The 18,149-nt window shown below is 41.4% G+C and overlaps 3 protein-coding genes across 4 annotated transcripts; 2 read left to right on the top strand and 1 right to left on the bottom strand.

Annotated features, from left to right (window-relative positions):
* Positions 1–192: 192 nt before the first annotated feature.
* On the bottom strand, positions 193–5,896 carry e2f4 (E2F transcription factor 4). Of its 2 annotated transcripts, none has more exons than XM_083666295.1 (10): positions 5,502–5,896; positions 4,042–4,151; positions 3,581–3,742; positions 3,354–3,397; positions 3,174–3,238; positions 2,772–3,063; positions 2,430–2,585; positions 2,247–2,294; positions 2,008–2,046; positions 193–1,866 (listed from the first exon to the last, which is right to left on the bottom strand). In XM_083666295.1, exons 1-10 carry the CDS (start codon positions 5,655–5,657, stop codon positions 1,739–1,741), a joined length of 1,200 nt encoding a protein of 399 aa, XP_083522421.1. In that variant the 5' UTR covers positions 5,658–5,896; the 3' UTR covers positions 193–1,738. The 2 variants fall into 2 exon arrangements, with proteins under 2 accessions (XP_083522421.1, XP_083522420.1); XM_083666294.1 differs by having other exon boundaries at positions 2,008–2,042; positions 2,237–2,294.
* Positions 5,897–6,729: 833 nt separating this feature from the next.
* LOC310802561 (cytochrome P450 2F2-like) lies at positions 6,730–11,387 on the top strand (the record flags this gene model as incomplete). The annotated part of the gene is made up of 9 exons (XM_083667001.1): positions 6,730–6,891; positions 8,177–8,339; positions 8,605–8,757; positions 8,936–9,096; positions 9,351–9,524; positions 9,873–10,011; positions 10,247–10,434; positions 10,593–10,734; positions 10,822–11,387. 9 exons carry the CDS (start codon positions 6,730–6,732, stop codon positions 11,007–11,009), a joined length of 1,470 nt encoding a protein of 489 aa, XP_083523127.1. The 3' UTR covers positions 11,010–11,387.
* A 3,061-nt stretch (positions 11,388–14,448) lies between these two features.
* On the top strand, positions 14,449–18,148 carry setd6 (SET domain containing 6, protein lysine methyltransferase). Its single transcript, XM_083666599.1, has 9 exons — positions 14,449–14,720; positions 14,981–15,070; positions 15,243–15,387; positions 15,563–15,704; positions 15,901–16,095; positions 16,530–16,653; positions 16,886–17,066; positions 17,236–17,378; positions 17,532–18,148. The coding sequence occupies exons 1-9, from the start codon at positions 14,694–14,696 to the stop codon at positions 17,856–17,858; spliced, it is 1,374 nt and encodes a 457-aa protein (XP_083522725.1). The 5' UTR covers positions 14,449–14,693; the 3' UTR covers positions 17,859–18,148.
* The last annotated feature ends 1 nt before the right edge of the window (position 18,149 follows it).

An 18,149-nucleotide genomic window follows, 5' to 3' on the forward strand; every position in this document is an offset into this window, starting at 1 on the left:
GGGAATTATGTGTTATGTTTTTAGCCTAATAGGTTTTATGTAAATAAATGTTTAATGAAATAATTATAGTACACCCTATTACTCAGAATTATAATGAATGGTACATATTTTTAAATTAATTTATAAAATATGTATTTTATGGGGTTTCCTTATCCACTAACAGTGAATGGAAATGACACAGAACACGCAGTATGCAAATAATACAAAAATGTCTCTTTATTTCTTTCATATGTGATATAACTAGAGTTAAGTCATCTGTGTCCGGGAAAACACTCCCCAATGTATATGTATGTAAGCAGACTCAAATTGATTTCCCTGGGTATTGAAGGCTTCAGTGAACTGACAACACCAACCTAGATGGATGGTATGTATCAGGCCTGGGTACAAATAGTATTTAAAATAATATCTGGCACTTCAGGCAGTCTCAAGCAAACGCTCAAAGTTTTTCAAATACTATTTGGACCCAGGTCGGGTATGTATGCTACTTTCCAAACTGGCTGGACCGGTGTAAAGTGCAATGATGTGAGAACAGTTGATACAGCTGACCGTTTTGTGAATATATTTTCATATACCTAAATCCAAAATTAGTAATATATCTAACAGATATAAAAAAAATAAATGCTATTCTATACAAGGGATACAACGCATCTGGGAACAAATGCAAACAAGGATAAACAAAAGGATGACACAAAACAAGATTCTCTCGTGCAGAAAGAACATCAACATTGGTACTTTCATAGTAATGGAGAAAGCATATGTGGGACCTTTGCTATTGAACACAGATCAGAGCGACATATACAGACTAGAGACCAGCATTCAAAGCACCAGCATACTTCATAGCAACTGATTATGGTATCTATAAAAATACATGAAACATACCTTACACTCATACATAGGATGAACAAAATAATATTCATATACACAATAATTGCAAGACAAACCAAGAGTGCCACAGACATTTTTTGTAAAGTGAGCGAAAAGGGAAAGAAAGAATTATGCACAGAAAATTTGATTACCTCAATAAACAAATCAAAAAGGCAAAGCAGGACCGGACCATAGTTAATTATGATAAATGAATAGCAGGTGATATATTGATAATTACATTTGATTCTGAGCACTTCAATATTTTCTGTTATCATGTATTTGCGGCATGACACCCTGGTTCTCTATTGCCATCTTGCTGTATTACAAATGTTGTTCATCATTACACATCTACATACTGTAGCAACTCCACGAATGCTGGTACAAAATATATATTCTCTATATACAGAATGACAGTGCATATTTGATCAGCTGTGTTTGTGCACAAAACTGTCTGGGTGTGGGTGCAGCTGCCTGAATCTGCTGACAATCAGTGTGTGTTGAGTATCAGAGTGTGATGACTGTTTTTTTTTTGTTTTTTTTACACGTTTGTAATACTTCAAACATGGAGGGAATAGATCAGCATGAAAAAGAGGCATTTCACCTGAGAGATTATAACCCCCTTTGTATCTACCTTAGAGCCACTTGAACCATTTGCTGCCAATGTTCCGTGGAGAGATTTGGGTAAAAACTTCAGTGAGAAGGGGGGAAATACCAACATCAAAACACTCAATTGTTGACACAGAAAATCAGCTTATAATACACAGGGATCCAAAAATAGAATCACTAATTTCTTTCTTTTTTTTTTCCATAGAAAATGGTAAAAATGGTTTGTTCTCATATTTCCTTACATTGCTATACACACTATTGCCAAAACTCAGTTCAGAGGACAAAGGTTGATGATGGGGACATCGAAGAGGTCACACAGACCTTCAGTTTCATCTAGGTTATAGATGTAGTCGTGGTCGCCCGGTGGTGGAGAAAGACGAAGGAGTGGAGAGAACACTGGAGATGAAAAAGAGAAAGAAAAAGAGAGGACAATAGAAAGACATTAGAAAAACACTCCTCACTGGCTTGTGACTTGCTAAGTATCTTTTTGATCATCCACAAATTGACATCAGCAGACCTGTATATATGTAAACTTACCCTCTGAGGACATCAACTCCTCCAACAGGTCTGCACTCTCTGCTCAGAGAGGGAGAGAGGATGATTGGTTAGAATTAAAGAAGACCTTTACTATACTTTTCAAAAATGTGTATTCTAGAATTTGTTTAAGTAATTGTTCATAAAGTTCAAAACTTTACATAAGTTGTATTTTGTCTATGTAATTGATATCCAATGTGTTTACTTCTCTTTCATGGACTTTATATTAAACTGGTATTTACCTTTAGTTGGGTCAAACATGTCAGATAGTTCTTTGGGAAAATCCAGCACTGGAAGCAGAAGAGGGAAAAACATTATTAATCAGATATTCAAAACTGCCCAATGTGTACTCAGTAGTTCAGTAGCATGGCTCTGAAGCATGCTAGAGAAGCACAATGATCCAGGGTAAACTGCAGGTTACTCACATTCAGAAGGGTCAGACTTGATTGGTTCAAAGAGTGCAGAGGAGGAGCCATCCAATGAGGCAGAGGACTGGAGTAGCTGGGTGTCCAATAGGGGCGTCAGTTGGGCAGCTGTGTCTGTGGTTGCGGTCAGTGTGCTGGTGTTGTTGCTAGTCACTTCTGTTGAAGTAAGGAGAATTAAATGAGGATGACATTATGTATGCAAATATCTCAGAAGTCATGAAGAGGTAGACCAACCATGAGAACAAACAAACAAACACCCACACACATTCAATGCTAAATCACACACAATCAATGGCTATATTAGTGCCATAACAGTGCACACAGCTTTAGGCCAAATCCTACCTGTGGTGGTAACTGCCTGGTTGGTAGCAGCTATACAGGCAGGTGAGAGAGTGGCTGGACTGGGGTTGGAAGAAGGAGCCAGAAGCTCGCTGGGCTGTGAGGGCGTGGGCGCAGGTTTAGGGGCGACAGCAGCAGCAGCAGTCGTTGGCAGGCTCTGGAGCATATCCTCTGGTGGAGGGACGGGCAGTACCACTGGAGAAGGGCTGGACGGGTCCTTGTTCACCAGGAGAACCTCGATGGGTCCTGCTGAGCTCTTGAGACGGATCTGATACTTCTTCTGTCCATTAAGCACCTGCAAATGGTAGCCCAGATAGTCAGAGATGCTAGGAAATAGCACATAGAGTCTGTAGACAGTGAGAGAGTTATGGCAGAGTACTGAGGTTGTACAGGACAGGCACTTACAGACTCAGGTATGGGCACCTCCAGCTGTGTTCCTGTGGGAGCGCGGATCGCTAGGAGAGTGTCACCTGTGGAGGCCAAATAGAGAGGGAGTGAGTGAGAGGAAGAGGAAGAGAAAGAGAGAAGGAGGGGGAAGAGCAGAGGGGGAAAGAAAGACATGAAACATATGACAGAAAAGCCAACCTTTGAATGCACCACAGAGGTCTTCATGTTTTACAAAAGCCAGAGTGTGCCTGTGTTAAGGGTCAAACGTTTATCTACGGCAACATGAATCAATAGTTAAGCACTGAGGTAAAACCAGACAAAGTATTTTGGGGGGATACAGCCTAACCCAGTCCATTGACAAGCATATAATATCTGTTAAGCTTATTGACAACTAAGATGGAAAGAGGGGATGTAGAAAAGGATATGGGCTATTATGTGAGTCATCCGTCACATTCTTGATGCTCTGCTGGACCCAATCCCTCTGCTGATCCAACTCATTCTCTCGCCTGTCCAGATCATCCAGCTCTGCCTTCAGATCGATGAGTTTGTCTGCTATCTCCCGCGTGTTACACCCAGGACCAACCCCCCTTGGGACAGGAGACACAAGAAAAGAGACAACAAGCATTGGTCAGGGGACAGAGAAGGGCAAGGTAGTGGAGAAAACATTGACAACTCTCATTAGTTCTTCATTCATATCTGGTTTATTTGAAGAGAAAGATGCAAATACATTGACATGATGAAAATCAAGCATCTGCCCATGCTTTATCAGACTCTGAGAGAGCCTGAGTCCTCCTTTACATGACTGACTGAGTAAAAACTGCATTAGAACGTGGCTAAAGGGTACCAGGGCAGCAACTTAGCAGAGATCCTAATTGCATTCACTCACTTCCACTGAATACTGTTCTTGGACTTCTTCTCAATCAGTCCGATGCCCTCAAGCACGTTAGTGATGTCATAGATGCGCCTCTTCTGTCGGACTGCTAAGGTATCTGCGGCCTGTGGACGAGAAAGGTTAATCACTGTGTGTATTCTTAAAGCGCAGCTTGTGGGGTATTACTAAATTGGCTACCATGATGGTATGTAGCCGAATCGTACATTATTATTTAGGATCTCCTTGTTTAGGTCTCTGGGGTCACACACATACCGTCTATTGAGTCTCAAGGGAGGTTAGCTGTTCAAGACAAATTCATTTGAAGTTCTGAGTGCCTTTTCAAGCTCACATTCAACAAGCTCTTTGATAAGTGATAGACATATGGCTAGGGCTGATAACTGTGTGTGCATCCTCTGAATCCTATATTGCTCCTGGCACTGCTATGTTAAAGGGTGGCTTTAGTGGTGGTCAGTCACACCCAGACGAGACAAAACCACACCATGGACCTGATGAATACCAAGAGCATTGCCAACATAAGTATCTCAGGATGGCAGCACACTTTTTTTTTTTTTTACATTTCTCTTCAAGCCAACATCAAAAAGTTCCCGCTAGTCACTAAAGTCTGTGATACCTGGCATGAGAACATAGAGAAATACATTCTAGTGATATAGAAGCTATAGCAATGTGTGTGTGTGTGTGTGTGTGTGTACACACTGTACTACAGTGCACAATAGACAACAGAAAGCCAGTACTGGCCAGAGCCAAAAGGGCAATCTGTCAGGAAATTTCACTCTGGAACCAGGGTAATCATGGGTTCCATTATTTTGCCAGCTGTCAAACTGATATCCAGTGAAATTAATTGTTCTCAATGTTGAAAATAAAAATGTAGTGAATAGAAGCTGACTTTACTACCTATTCTACTTGACAGCCTCACTCTAGTCAAGGCTAATTCCTGCTGTACATACAATAATACATTCAATTCAACCTGTTGTAAAGTCGAACATGGCACCTTCCTCGACAAGCCTGGTTGACCAGGCTCAGGACCAGTTAGGTATGCCTGCATGCTACACCTGGATTACATAATTTGTCTATAATCAAGTCCTTTATCTAGCCAGGACGGCAAGTCATATTCTCTTTTACAAAGACAACCTGGTGGGTCCAGAGGTGACCCAAACGTTGACACGCTTTTACACCGAGTCTGCAGGGGGCAGAATAAAGTTTATCAACTTTTCCCAAGTTCAGTAGCCGGACAAGTTAACAGTTAAAGCTAATCACCAATGACATTGTATGGCATAACTAGGAGACAGCAAGACGACTAACACATTCGCCTGAGCTTACGTTAGTTAGCAAAGGTTTATCGAGGATACTTTGCATTAAAATGCTAGCCTCATATCCAGCTACTGTAGCAAGCGAGCTAGCAGGCAAGCTAGAAATTGACATCCGCGTGCCAACAACAAAGAGTGAAGCATGCTTACTGCTTTGAGATCTAGAACCCCATCCTTGGCCTCTTGTAGCAAAGTTACAAATTTGGTTGTAAGCAATCCTAGACTCTTTTCGTGTCGGCTTGGGGTTTGAGGCTGAAGCGACTCTCCCACAGCTCCAAGTTCGGTTCTACCCGACTCCAGCTCCATCAGATTAGAAGGTCTTGTTCGGATCCGTAGCTGCCCGTCACAGCCTCCCCAGTCAGTCTAGAGCTCACTAGCTAGCTTCACAGCAAGCTCCCCTACGACCCACGCCGTGCAAGCGAAAGGAGTGGGGTGTATGCTAACGGTTTGGGGGGTTAATTGTGGGGGAGTCCGGTACGGTCCGATCCAGACTCTTGACCTAATAATCCAAAACAGGCCCGCAGAATACTTCAATGAGCATACGGTCAGAAGCCGTTGGACACGCGAGGTATGCTGGGATGGTTTGTTTAGCAAAGGGCCGTCGGCAAAAGGTGGGGTATCTTGAAAAACGTAAACTGTGAAATTGCAAGATTTGTTTGATAATGATGGTCAATGCTACTACACGAGGCAATGAGATTAACAATATAGATACTATTTAAAATAATTTATGGGTGAAAAACTAGAAAGGTTTCATTATAGCTCTATTTCAATTTCATGTATTGTTCTCTACATGCCCTTAGCGATCAGATCAAGGCTGCGTTCGGATTGTACAAAAAATTCAACCTTTTTCCTTTCCTTGTTACTTTTTCTTGACTTCCCTCATAGACTTTTGCTAGCGAGTTCAAGGAAAAGTTACAAGGAAAGAAAGGATTCTAGACAATCCGAATGCAGCGCGTATGTTTCACAGTCAAACAAGTCTATCGGCTTTAATAAGTGATCGAACATACTCAATATGAGAAGTTAAAGTTCTATCAAGGCAAGAGGAACAATTTATTATGATAATTTCATAAAAGAGTTTCATAACCAATATTCAGCAATTCAGCAATTGTAACGTAATGCATTTCCAAGTTGGTTACTCTCTGTTTATAAGTCAAGTATAAGAATACATTGGCACTACAGTAGGCTTATTGGTCAGTCAACGGAAGACAAATTCCATAGACACGTTGAAAATGATTTATGTAAAGACGCAAAACAGATTTTTCTTTTGATGTAAACTAGTGCGCCGAGCGCGTGTGTGTATGCGCGCGCGTACTGTACGCGGTGTTTATATAGAAAGCAGTCCGGACTAAGTCTAGTGTTCAATGGAATAAGAGTGATCATGCTGGAAACACTGGTTCTGCTGGGGTTCGGCGTCTGCCTCCTTTTCTTACTCCTGAGGATTAGTAGACCCAATAACTTTCCTCCTGGTCCGCAACTCTTGCCAATATTTGGGAATCTGCTGAATCTGAGCTTGGAGAATCCAATGAAAGATTTTGAGAAGGTAGAACTCTTGTAAATTAAGTGCATCTCAACGTCTCAGTAAACGTGATAGAAAATGTGCTTATTGTACAGTAAGTGTAAGTCCATTACATACCTTTTGTAGCAAATATAAGTAGACTATTATCTATTCATGGAACCAACCTTTGTTCACGTAACAACTCCCTCTCTGTAGGAAGTGGGGTTGTGATTGCGTAATAACTCCTCTTTAGAAAATTGTGTTGTGTGCAGTTAACATATGCAAGACTAACTCTAGCATCTATTATAATGCCCCAGGCAAGAGGAGAGTAGCCTACAACCCCTTTTAAACCGCTGCCCGTGAGCAGCAAAGGGGCTACTTTAGAATCTTCTCTTCTTGCGCAGTTTCTTTTCTTCTTTTAACCCTAACCCCTTTTTTAAGTGTTTGTGACTTGATTTAGCTTCAAAACATGGTTAAGACTATAATTTTCATGATCAGTCATGGCATCCATAGCTCCGCCTGAATTTGAGAGTGGTAATATTTCCCCAGCCTCATCCTCAGCTATTTACCAAAAAAAGTAAAACGTTGTTATTGAATCCCAGATTTGCCTCTTAAATAAACAGGTGAAGCAACTTGGGCACCATGACTGCCAACTCACCCAAATCTGTGGGCTGATTTCAAATAATGCTATTTAATAAAACAAGGTCAATCATCATCATACATCCACACGAATCAAATAATCACTCCTGTAGTCTACAAACATGAAGCTACAGACCCTCAAACTCAAGCTTGAAATGTCCCACAACCTGACGCACATTACCTGAACACTTTGAATTAATGATATAGGTACCTTGGTACATTTGAGGGTGTGTAGCTTTTAAACAATAATCAACTCTCCAAGCCCTACCCGCACCACAGAATCTGATATAGCTTCGATAGACAGCCGCATACATGTTGCAATTTCAGCACCGGACAGCATTTTAAATTTTGTAAAGCCTATTCCCACCCTATTCCTGGTCTCCTGGTGTAGTCCTCCTGTCTTGCCTATTAGTCTCGCGTAGCCATACCTCCAAATCCCGTTGAAAGCCTGGTTTCAACGAGGTTATTTGCCTATAGGTAGGCCTAGCCTAACTGATCACTGATCGCCTTGCATTTCTTTCTGCAAATGTTTTAACCACGGCCTGTAGGTAGCCTGACAACATTGAGTTAAAGCAATCAGATCCAATTATTTTTGACCGTCCCGCTAGTCATATGAAAAACTGAACGTAGATGGTAATCATTTTTATTATGTTTGATAAGCACTTGATAACATATCTCTTCCTCTCTATAGTTTGCAGAGCGTTATGGGAACGTTTACAGTCTCTATCTGGGGGCAAGACCAACTGTGGTTATCAATGGGATCGAAGCCATGAAGGAGGCGATGGTGACCAAGGCTGTGGACTTTGCAGGACGACCCCAAGACCTTATGGTCAGTCACATCACAGAGGGAAAAGGTAATACCTGTAGAATGAACATCCTTAAGGCTGCATTGCTTTATTATCAATGTCAGTCAGAATATAAAAAAAAAGTTTTCTTTGTTTTCTTTATGACTAACTATGAAGAGCTAAATTCCTCAACTTCTCCCTGTCACTTGAGTCCCAGTAGGGTTTGTTTTCTTCTATTAATCAAAGGCATCACTATCATTTGGTTGGCACAGCTTGAACTACTGCACCAAGTAGCATACTAAGTTTTTAGACTGATTTTACGAAACCATTCCAGGTGTCATTCTGGTGGACTATGGCTCCAGCTGGAGAGAGCATCGGCGTTTTGCCCTCATGACCTTGAGGAACTTCGGTCTAGGAAAGCAGTCCATGGAGGAGAGGATCCTGGGGGAGATAGTTCACATCATGGCACCCCTGGAAAAAAGCGTGGGTACGGAACTGGACCATTTTAAATTACCGAAGTCTTATATATTGAATATATCACGTATTCAACTAATGTCATCATATGTTCAATTATCTCCCTTCCCTGGAGTAAAACTACTTCTACATACTGTACTGTACAGTACATAAACATATCTCAACTGTATACTTTGGTTATTTGCCCACAGGGAAATCCATGAACCCCCAGACTCTTTTCCATAATGCTGCCTCCAATATCATCTGCCAGGTCCTCTTTGGGTCCCGCTACAACTATGATGATGAGTTTCTCACGGTCTTTGTGAAACTGTACACTGAGAACGCAAAGATCACCAATGGACCCTGGGCTATGGTATGACACCAAAATATTCACAGCTTTTTTGTAACTGTGACAAAAGAATAAGAGTACTTATATGATATAAAGCATACTAGTTGCATTTCTAGTGCAATGAAATTACACATTGCCAAGTACTATTTGTCACTTCCTGTTAATTACACTATGTTGAACAGGTGTGAAAACCACATACAGGAAGCACTGCAGCAGGTATTGTAGATCTTTGGTGGTGACAGTTTAGGTCTGACTCTTCACTTTGACTCTGTCCACAGCTTTATGACACCCTGCCTTTGCTGAGACACCTGCCCTTGCCCTTCCAGAAGGCATTTAAAAACGCAAAAATAGCCCAAAGTTTGTCGTCTGGCTTGGTCACTGAGCATAAGAAGACCAGAGTTCCTGGAGAACCCAGGGACTTCATTGACTGTTACCTGGATGAACTAGATAAAGTGTGTGTATATGTAGTGTCTATTATTTGGTTGTATGTGATTTTTATACTCTTTAATGTGAGACCACAACATCAGTCAATATACAATATATGATGCGTTCTTCTTCTCTTTTTGCCATCTACCTTTTTAAAAATGTTTTAAAGATTCCCCATTGTTCTACTTTTCATTGCAAACAATATACTGATTGAATGACCCATATCACAACAGTAGCATTTCAATGATACTACTGTGTTAACAAACAATCTTAGCCTCAATAGATGGGTAGAAGGAGTGACAGATAGGGTGATTGGCAGAAGACAAAGACTAAACATTGAATCAACACTAACACTGCTGTGCTCTCCCTTTTAGAGAGGAGACGATGGATCGTCTTTTGCAGAGGCCCAGCTCATCATGTATGTTCTGGACCTGCACTTTGCAGGAACAGACACCACCTCAAACACACTGCTCACTGCCTTCCTTTACCTCATGACCCATCCAGAGATTCAGGGTCTGTCTTTTACACTTTATCTACTTACTATATGCCTTCAAATTCATTTAATGGCTGTATTCTGTAGATCTATAGATTTCCCCTCTCGGAATAATGTGTCACTCCACTATAATTATTATAATGTAACAACATTTGAGAATATATAGAAATGCAATGTGATTATAGCATTTGTACTAAACAGATTTAAAACAGCTAAATTGTTTCCTAAAACGTCCATTGCCTTTATTCCTCTCAGAGAGGTGTCAGCAGGAGATTGACTTGGTTCTGGAAGGGAAAGATCATGCTTCGTTTGAGGACAGACACAGGATGCCCTACATGCAGGCCGTGACCCACGAGTCCCAGCGTATTGCTAGTACTGTCCCCCTCAGTGTGTTCCACTGCACCACTAAAGACACTCAGTTGATGGGCTACAGCATCCCAAAGGTAAGAAGAATTATGGATAAATATATCAGTGATGCTTAATCATTAGTCTTATCTGTACACTGTATACATATCTCCCTCTATACCCCTCATCTTCTCTCTTTTTCTACAAATCCACCTTGCTATCCATCTTATCTCTTTATGTTCATTTCTCTATCCAGGGCACCCTCATCATTCCCAACCTCTCCTCTGTGCTGTACGAGAAGGGTCAGTGGAAGTTTCCCCATGAGTTCAACCCTTCCAACTTCCTGAATGAGCAGGGAGAGTTTGAGAAGCCTGAGGCCTTCATGCCATTCTCTGCAGGTATATAATGTGAAACAAAGTACATCACTATAGATAAATGTTGATGATGGCTGATTGAGTTTTTTGTTGTTGTTGTTGTTGTTTCAGGGCCTCGTATGTGTCTTGGAGAAGGACTAGCTCGCATGGAGCTTTTCCTGATTATGGTAACTCTGCTGCGACGCTTCCAGTTTGTCTGGCCTGAGGACGCAGGGGAACCTGACTACACCCCTGTGTTTGGAGTGACTCTGTCCCCCAAGCCCTATAGACTAGGTGTAAGGCTGAGGGGTACCCAGTGAGGGGGAAGAGGTCAGGTGTGGTCTAATATGATATCTATGTGATATAGTTAAACCCTGTATGATTGTTGTACGTAAATCTATTGTACTTGCTATTGTGTTTTACACAAATAATTATTGTTGTCAGTTTTACTTTGTACAACCTTGATTAAGATTGATGTAACACTTAGGCCTACATCGGGCACTGTGTGCCGAAACATTGGTTGATTCCAAGTAAATATTACTGTCTTCTTCCTTACATTCATTACCATTTAAGAGCATAACATACTTTGTTCAAATGTTATTGGACTGGTTTAGATTACCTTTGTTGATTATTGTAATGGCTCCTGAGCTTGATGTAAAATTGAGCATATTCAAATCTTAAATGGTTTCTCATTGTTAGTTAGCAAATATTAGTTTAACACAAATTATGTGGAATGTTTGGCTTGCTGAATTCTTAATAAAAGTAAGTATAAATGTTTGTTCTGCAGTTGTTCCTTATCTCTACAGCACCTTTCACACAGCTCACAAACAATTAATCTAGACTAGCAACCTATGCTTTATACATTCGTATCAGTTTGGTTGATATTTAAATAATGATAATGTCGATAATAAGTACAAATGTGATATCCAGACACTGTATTGAATGATAGGAAGGACTTTACAGTAAAATCACTGGAGTACAGTTCAAGCAGGAGTTTAAAATGTGAGAAAAAGATGCGGTGCCAACAACAGATTAACATCGCTATGGGCGAAGTTTAAAGCATGGGGAATTACTTTACCTTACTTGTTCTTCTCGATGTCAGAATTGTTAAGTAATAGCTAAAATCAATTTTCCCAGTCTCATAGGACTTAACAACCTATCATGCGCATAATACGGAGTATATAGGTGTAGCAACAAGTAATGAGTATCAGACTGAAAGAATATTACTGGACAAGGCCATCACTGTAACTAGAAAACGACTATTCTGAAGAAAATGTGAGTGCTTGCTTCAGCTTGCTAAAAGTATGTGTATGTCAATGAATAGACAGTATAGTGGTTAATGTGGGGTAATATTAGTAGGCTACTAAGTGCATCGTTATATATAACCAGGCTTTCCAATTTTATGGAGAGAGAGGACACAATACTGTACTATCAATGGAGCTGAGCAATGACATGGTCACTACCAATGAACCCTCCTGGGTGGAGGTCACATGACAATCTGCCGTGTTGTGGTTATGCTGTATCTGGGAGCAGAGTGCAGTGGGACAACAGTCATCATGCTGTAATCTGTAATCCTGCTGTGGCTCGCCATCTGCCTCCCCTTCTACCTCCTCAGGGCTTGCAGGGCCAAAAACTTCTCCCTGGTCCCCAACCCATCCCAATATTTGGAAATCTACTGCAGTTCTACTGCAGAAATCTACTGCATTTTCGCCAATGTTTGATTGAATTTGTTTGACTTAGAGTACATGTGTCCAATGTATTATGACAACACGACTGCCATCTTTCTTAGATTTTTGGCTTCACAACAATAGGAAAGAAGTTACAGCATGAATTCCCTTAGCAGGACCCTAACCCTAACCCTAAGCCTAAAAATATATATATGACACGCCGGTAGAAATATGATTCTGAAAGTGAAAGTTACAGTTACTGAAAAGTAACTGTAATAATATTGCAATAATTGAACACAGTAACTTGTTATATTACTCCGTAACTCATAAAAGTAATATATTACTGTAATGCGTTGTTACCTTGTTACCCCAACACTGCTCATGAATTCAAAAAGAATAAACTAATGTTAGAAATGTTGTGGAAAGTTCCTGCTGTATGCTTACACCACCAAATCCATGAGGGGTAGTGAATAATTGCACACATTAGGGAAAGGGCTAAGGAATCCTAATTCAGCGTTACTCAGCAACTGTTCCTTCTTTTGTCTTTGTCCCCAGAGAGGTGCCAGCAGGAGATTGACATGGTTCTGGAGGGTGTCTCCCGGCAAAAATGGCCCTGTACAGGAGCCCTGGACTAGCCCTCTTCTAACGGGTATGATGTTCAGCCTATAGGGTCTTACCCTTGTAGGAACTCTAAAAATCTGTTTAAGCTAGTGGCGAATAGATTCACCCTGCTGTCAACTGTTAATTCCTTGTCCAAATTTTCCCCGGAGAGAACTTTGGTCTTTGTGCAACCTCAACTGGGTTACTCTGCTGCGACCCCTCCAGTGTGTCTGGCCTGAGGACGCAGGGGAACCTGATTACACTCCCATGTTTGGTGTCACCCAGGCACCTAAACCTTACAACGTGTCTGTGAGGCTAAAGGTCCAGGAGTGCTGAGGACTCTTAAACTGTACATTAATTGACCTTTTATGTTATTTGTATATATATGAGTAAAGAGCAAGAGGCATGGCAAGCTGTCTCTCTACTCAATTTGTAGTGAAACACCCATAACCAATGGTATGCAAAGAAAAATACAGATGGAGTACAGATGTACTTTCTTTAGTCAACATACTACTTTCATAGGAAATGTCTATTTGACTAGTCATTAGGAGAGTACAGTTACTACATTGATTACTGAAATCCATTGAGCTGAGAAGATCACACCATATAGTGTGAGGGTGAAGGTTTTCCTACAGATAGCATATAGAGACTGATAAGTAAGTGGAACAAAAGTGAAGGCATGACATTGTCGAATGTGGCATGTGTATTGGACCAAAGTTTTATTTTACATTTCATTCCAGTCAGATAAGCTTGAAATTATTGTATTTCTCAACTATAAATGGCTCACTTGTATGGTGGATTGTGCAGAGTTGAATCATAAATAAAGTACAGGCACGATGTGTGGATGAAAGGCACGGAATGTGGCACGATATGTGGATGAAAGGTTATGGGCCACATAGAGCTGCCTGTGTTGTAGTGCCTGTATGGCTAGTCAGTGTCTGTGATATCTTCTGTTTAATGTTAAACAATTGTGATGCATGGTCTTTTTTTGTTTGAGTGACATAATAAAGATCAATAAAGTTTCCCTCCTCTATGCATTTATTCCTTGATTCATCATAGACTTTACAAAAGCTACATTGATGGTGGTGCAGGCCTGCAAGTTGTCAGAGAAAGTATGAAAAGTAGAAATATATATCAATTTATTCCACCACTACAAATATGAAACATGAAGGCAAATAATAGCAATGAATATACATAACAACAGATGAAATAATCTGGTCAAGATCAACAGGTGGAAAAATCAAGGTCATCTCAATGGTCGGCTGATTGTTGAAATTGTTTTCATATTCAGTAGCTCATTTCTGTCTTTTGACGTATCAAACATGTATGAGCAGTTATTACTGCGACGTGACGTCAAAGGTGCGACCGCACGTGGTTTGCGGAAATCAACCAACACATGTCAATAACAAAAGTGTTCTAGCATCTATTCTGTATGAAGTATACGGATACTTCATACAGAATAGATGCTAGAACATTTTTGTTGTTGACATGTGTCGATTGATTTCCAGCGTGTCATATATATACTTTTAGGGTTAAGGTTCGAGTCCTGCTAACGGAATTCATGCTGTAACTTGTTTCCTGTTGTCGTAAAGCCAAAAATCAAAAGAAAGATGGCAGTTGTGTTGTCATAATACTTTGAAATAAAAAGCATAATGTCAAAGGGATCATCAAGGACACATATACTCTAAGTCAATTTTACAACCCGAATAAATTCGATAGCGTAGTCTCTTGGACAGAATGGCAACAGATACTAAAAGACTCAAGGTTTGGCTATTATGTATTTGCTCTAGCTATTTAGCTTGCCTCAAAATCTGTGATTATCTGCTTTTCCTAGCCAACTTCTGTGTTGTCATGCCATAACGCTAGTTATGAAAGACAATATTAGCAGTAATTATCTAACGTTAATGCCGTTTTTTCCCCCATTTATCGGTGATTTAGCTAGGCCGTATGCGTGGTCTAATATTGACTCTTGGGAACTGAATATTTGATCCTCATGACATTTGCTGTTGCTTTGCTCCTTGTAGATAGACGGCACTTCAGACAAATCTGTGCTGGACCCTCTTCAGAACTTCTTACAGTGGTGTGAAGGGGTGGGGCTGACGTTAAACCACAAGGTATGAATATGATAATGAATAGCTGCTTCTTAGGTTTGGCATCAGCTCTTTATAATGGCCAATACTCTACAGATCTACAGGTGCTTTGTGAAAGACAAATCATCTGAATGATGCTGGGTGGCTGCTGTGTTCATACTCATTCAACAAACAATGTTCACCTCCCGTGCTCCAGGTGTACGTCAGTAAGGATGGCACAGTGGCAGAGTATGGCATGCTGGCCAAAGAGGACATAGATGAGGGCGAGGTGCTGTTCTCCATCCCCAGAGATGCTCTCCTGCACCAGAGCACCACCAAGGTCATGGCTTTGCTGGAGAAGAGTGAGTGGTCTAAAGACAGGGCATCTCTCTTTCTCTATCTCTCTTTTTTTCATACTTACTTTCTCTCCCTCAATCACACACACACACACACACACACACACACACACACACACGTCTGCTGTGATCATGTTTGAGCTTCATGAGGCATTTCACCCTGGTGTGATTCCCCCTCCAGGTAAAGCATCTCTGGAGAACAAGTCCGGCTGGGTGCCCCTCCTCTTGGCTCTGATGTACGAGTACACCTGTCTTCAGTCCCACTGGAGGCCTTACCTGTCCCTCTGGCCTGACTTCAAGGTTTTGGATCACCCCATGTTCTGGTATGGGCCAAAGGAAATGCAAATATGCATCCACATGCCTTGATGTTTTATTATTCTGAGCTTAGTTGACTTAGTCTCTTACATGCTGTTCTTTATGTTTTGTCTCTGTTTGCTTCTCTGTGAAACATCTGTACAAAATCAATGTATTTTTTTAGTTACACAGTTGCTTATGGTTGTGTCTCTGTGATGTGTGCAGGTCGAAAGAGGAGAGGGACACCCTCCTGAAGGGGACAGGGATCCCAGAGGCAGTGGACACTGACCTCACTAACATCCAGAAGGAGTACACAGACATTGTCCTTCCTTTCATGAGCTTACACCCTGACCTATGGGACCCAGCCAAACACACACTGGACCTCTACAGAAGCCTGGTGGCGTTCGTCATGGCTTACAGGTGAGAGGTCGCATAGGTCAGACACAAGAGAAGGGTCTGAAAGGAGTGAGATGATAGGCTAGGTGAATTTGTTCATCCAAATTCTAGACTGATTTTGGCGCTCAGAATACAAGCAAATTATTCATACAGACACCTATTCTTACTGAAAAGACAACACCTTTAGAGGTACATCATTCAACAGCTACCATTCATATTTCTCACTCATAATTGAAGCTATTTTACATATCTTGATGGTGAAAGGTATTTGTCCTGCTTCATTGTATGTTGTCATATTGTCCATTTCAGTGGTTTCTGAGTAGCTAAGCTGAAGCTGTTGGGCAGCTATTATGATTGGAGTGTTGATATACTTGCCTCACTTTATCTTTCTATTCTGAATAACCTCACATAATCCACTCCACATGTCTTGTTTCCTGTCTCTCTCTCTCTCTCTGCAGTTTTCAGGAGCCCCTGGATGAGGAAGACGAGGATGAGAAGGACCCCAATCCACCAATGATGGTGCCCATGGCAGACATGTTGAACCATGTGTCCAATCATAATGCCAATCTGGAATTCACACCGGTGAGAGAAGCCCTCTTACCTCTGTCATTCACTGTCTGGTGTGTATAGTATAGAGTAGCCTGAATAGAAGTAGAAAAGTATACCCACTCCAAGATTACAGTATACTGTATTGCTTGGTTCATATAATTATATGAGATGCCCAAGATTGCAGTACATGTATTGTTTGACTCATAGAAATTGGTGTGATGCAGTGATGGTAATATAGTACGTCCCATTCTCTCTGCCCTAACAGGAGTGTCTAAAGATGGTGTCAGTCCGGAGCATCAGCAAAGGAGAGGAGGTCTTCAACACTTATGGTCAGATGGCTAACTGGCAGCTCCTACACATGTATGGGTTTTCTGAGCCATATGATAGCAACAGCAATGACACTGCAGACATACCCATGTCCAACGTATACAAAGCAGCTGTGCAAGGTGACTAAAGCATATCTGTGACACACAAGAGATTCTTTAATTCATCATACAAAAGCATCTTACATTTGAATCAACACAAACAGATGACCACTTATCCTGGATTGTGGGCATCTCAGGCCAAACTAGTTTCACAGACACATTTATCTCATTGTTTTCCTCTTCATCCCAGTAACCCGATCTGAATCTGAGCAGCGCCTCCTTGTGGAGAAGTGGAGCCTGCTCTGTGAGATGGAGATGGTGGGAGACCAGGGAGTCTTCATCTTTGGCAAGGCAGGGTCCCTCACAGACACAGAGATGTACACAACACTCAAGGTAAACATTTAACTGATGGAACAAGTTAAATATCCAGTAAATCAGTAGTTACTATTTGTGCAGGTTCACAGTATTAACCTTTATTGCCCCTTTAATAGAGTGCATTTAGTCCTTTGCTCAAGTACACACTGCTCTCTGCCTCTCTCTCTCCAGATTCTGTGCATGTCAGCGGATGAGTTTGAGGACTTTAGAGAAAACGAAGGCTGGGAGGAGGTAGAGGATGATGACGATGAGGAAAAGATGTTACAGGCTCTCTCCAACGAGGGCCTGCCAAGCCTGCATCCTCTGTGGAGGCGTCTGCTCCATGCAGCAGCCCGCTTCACCCTGGCCTCGTTCGGGGAGGCTGTGGAGAGGGACAGAATGACGGTGGAGGACCGGGACGCCCACACTAAGCTGGGCAGCAGGCAGAGGAGAGCCCTGCAGGTCCGCTACGGACAGGAGACCATCCTACACCAGCTGCTGGAGCTCACTAAACCATGAAGCATTCAACGTCACTGAAAAAGTCTGCCAAAATAAATCTGGCCACTGAGTGTTTAAACAATACAGCTGAACATAGAAATGTATTCATTTGTATAACAGATCGCTCCTATAAATGAGGATATTTCTATAGACCATAATTTTCACACAAAGTCTCGTATGGTAATATGGACATCTGCAGCTGTTGAGTGAACTGGCTACTCTTAACTGCCACTCCTTGTACCCTATGGACCTCACCTGTGGTAAAAATGCACACGTTTTCTATAATAAAACATGGACAAAACAGCAGTGTCA

This window comes from Argentina silus, assembly GCF_951799395.1.
Source record: "Argentina silus genome assembly, chromosome: 3".
NCBI classification, from domain to species: domain Eukaryota; kingdom Metazoa; phylum Chordata; class Actinopteri; order Argentiniformes; family Argentinidae; genus Argentina; species Argentina silus.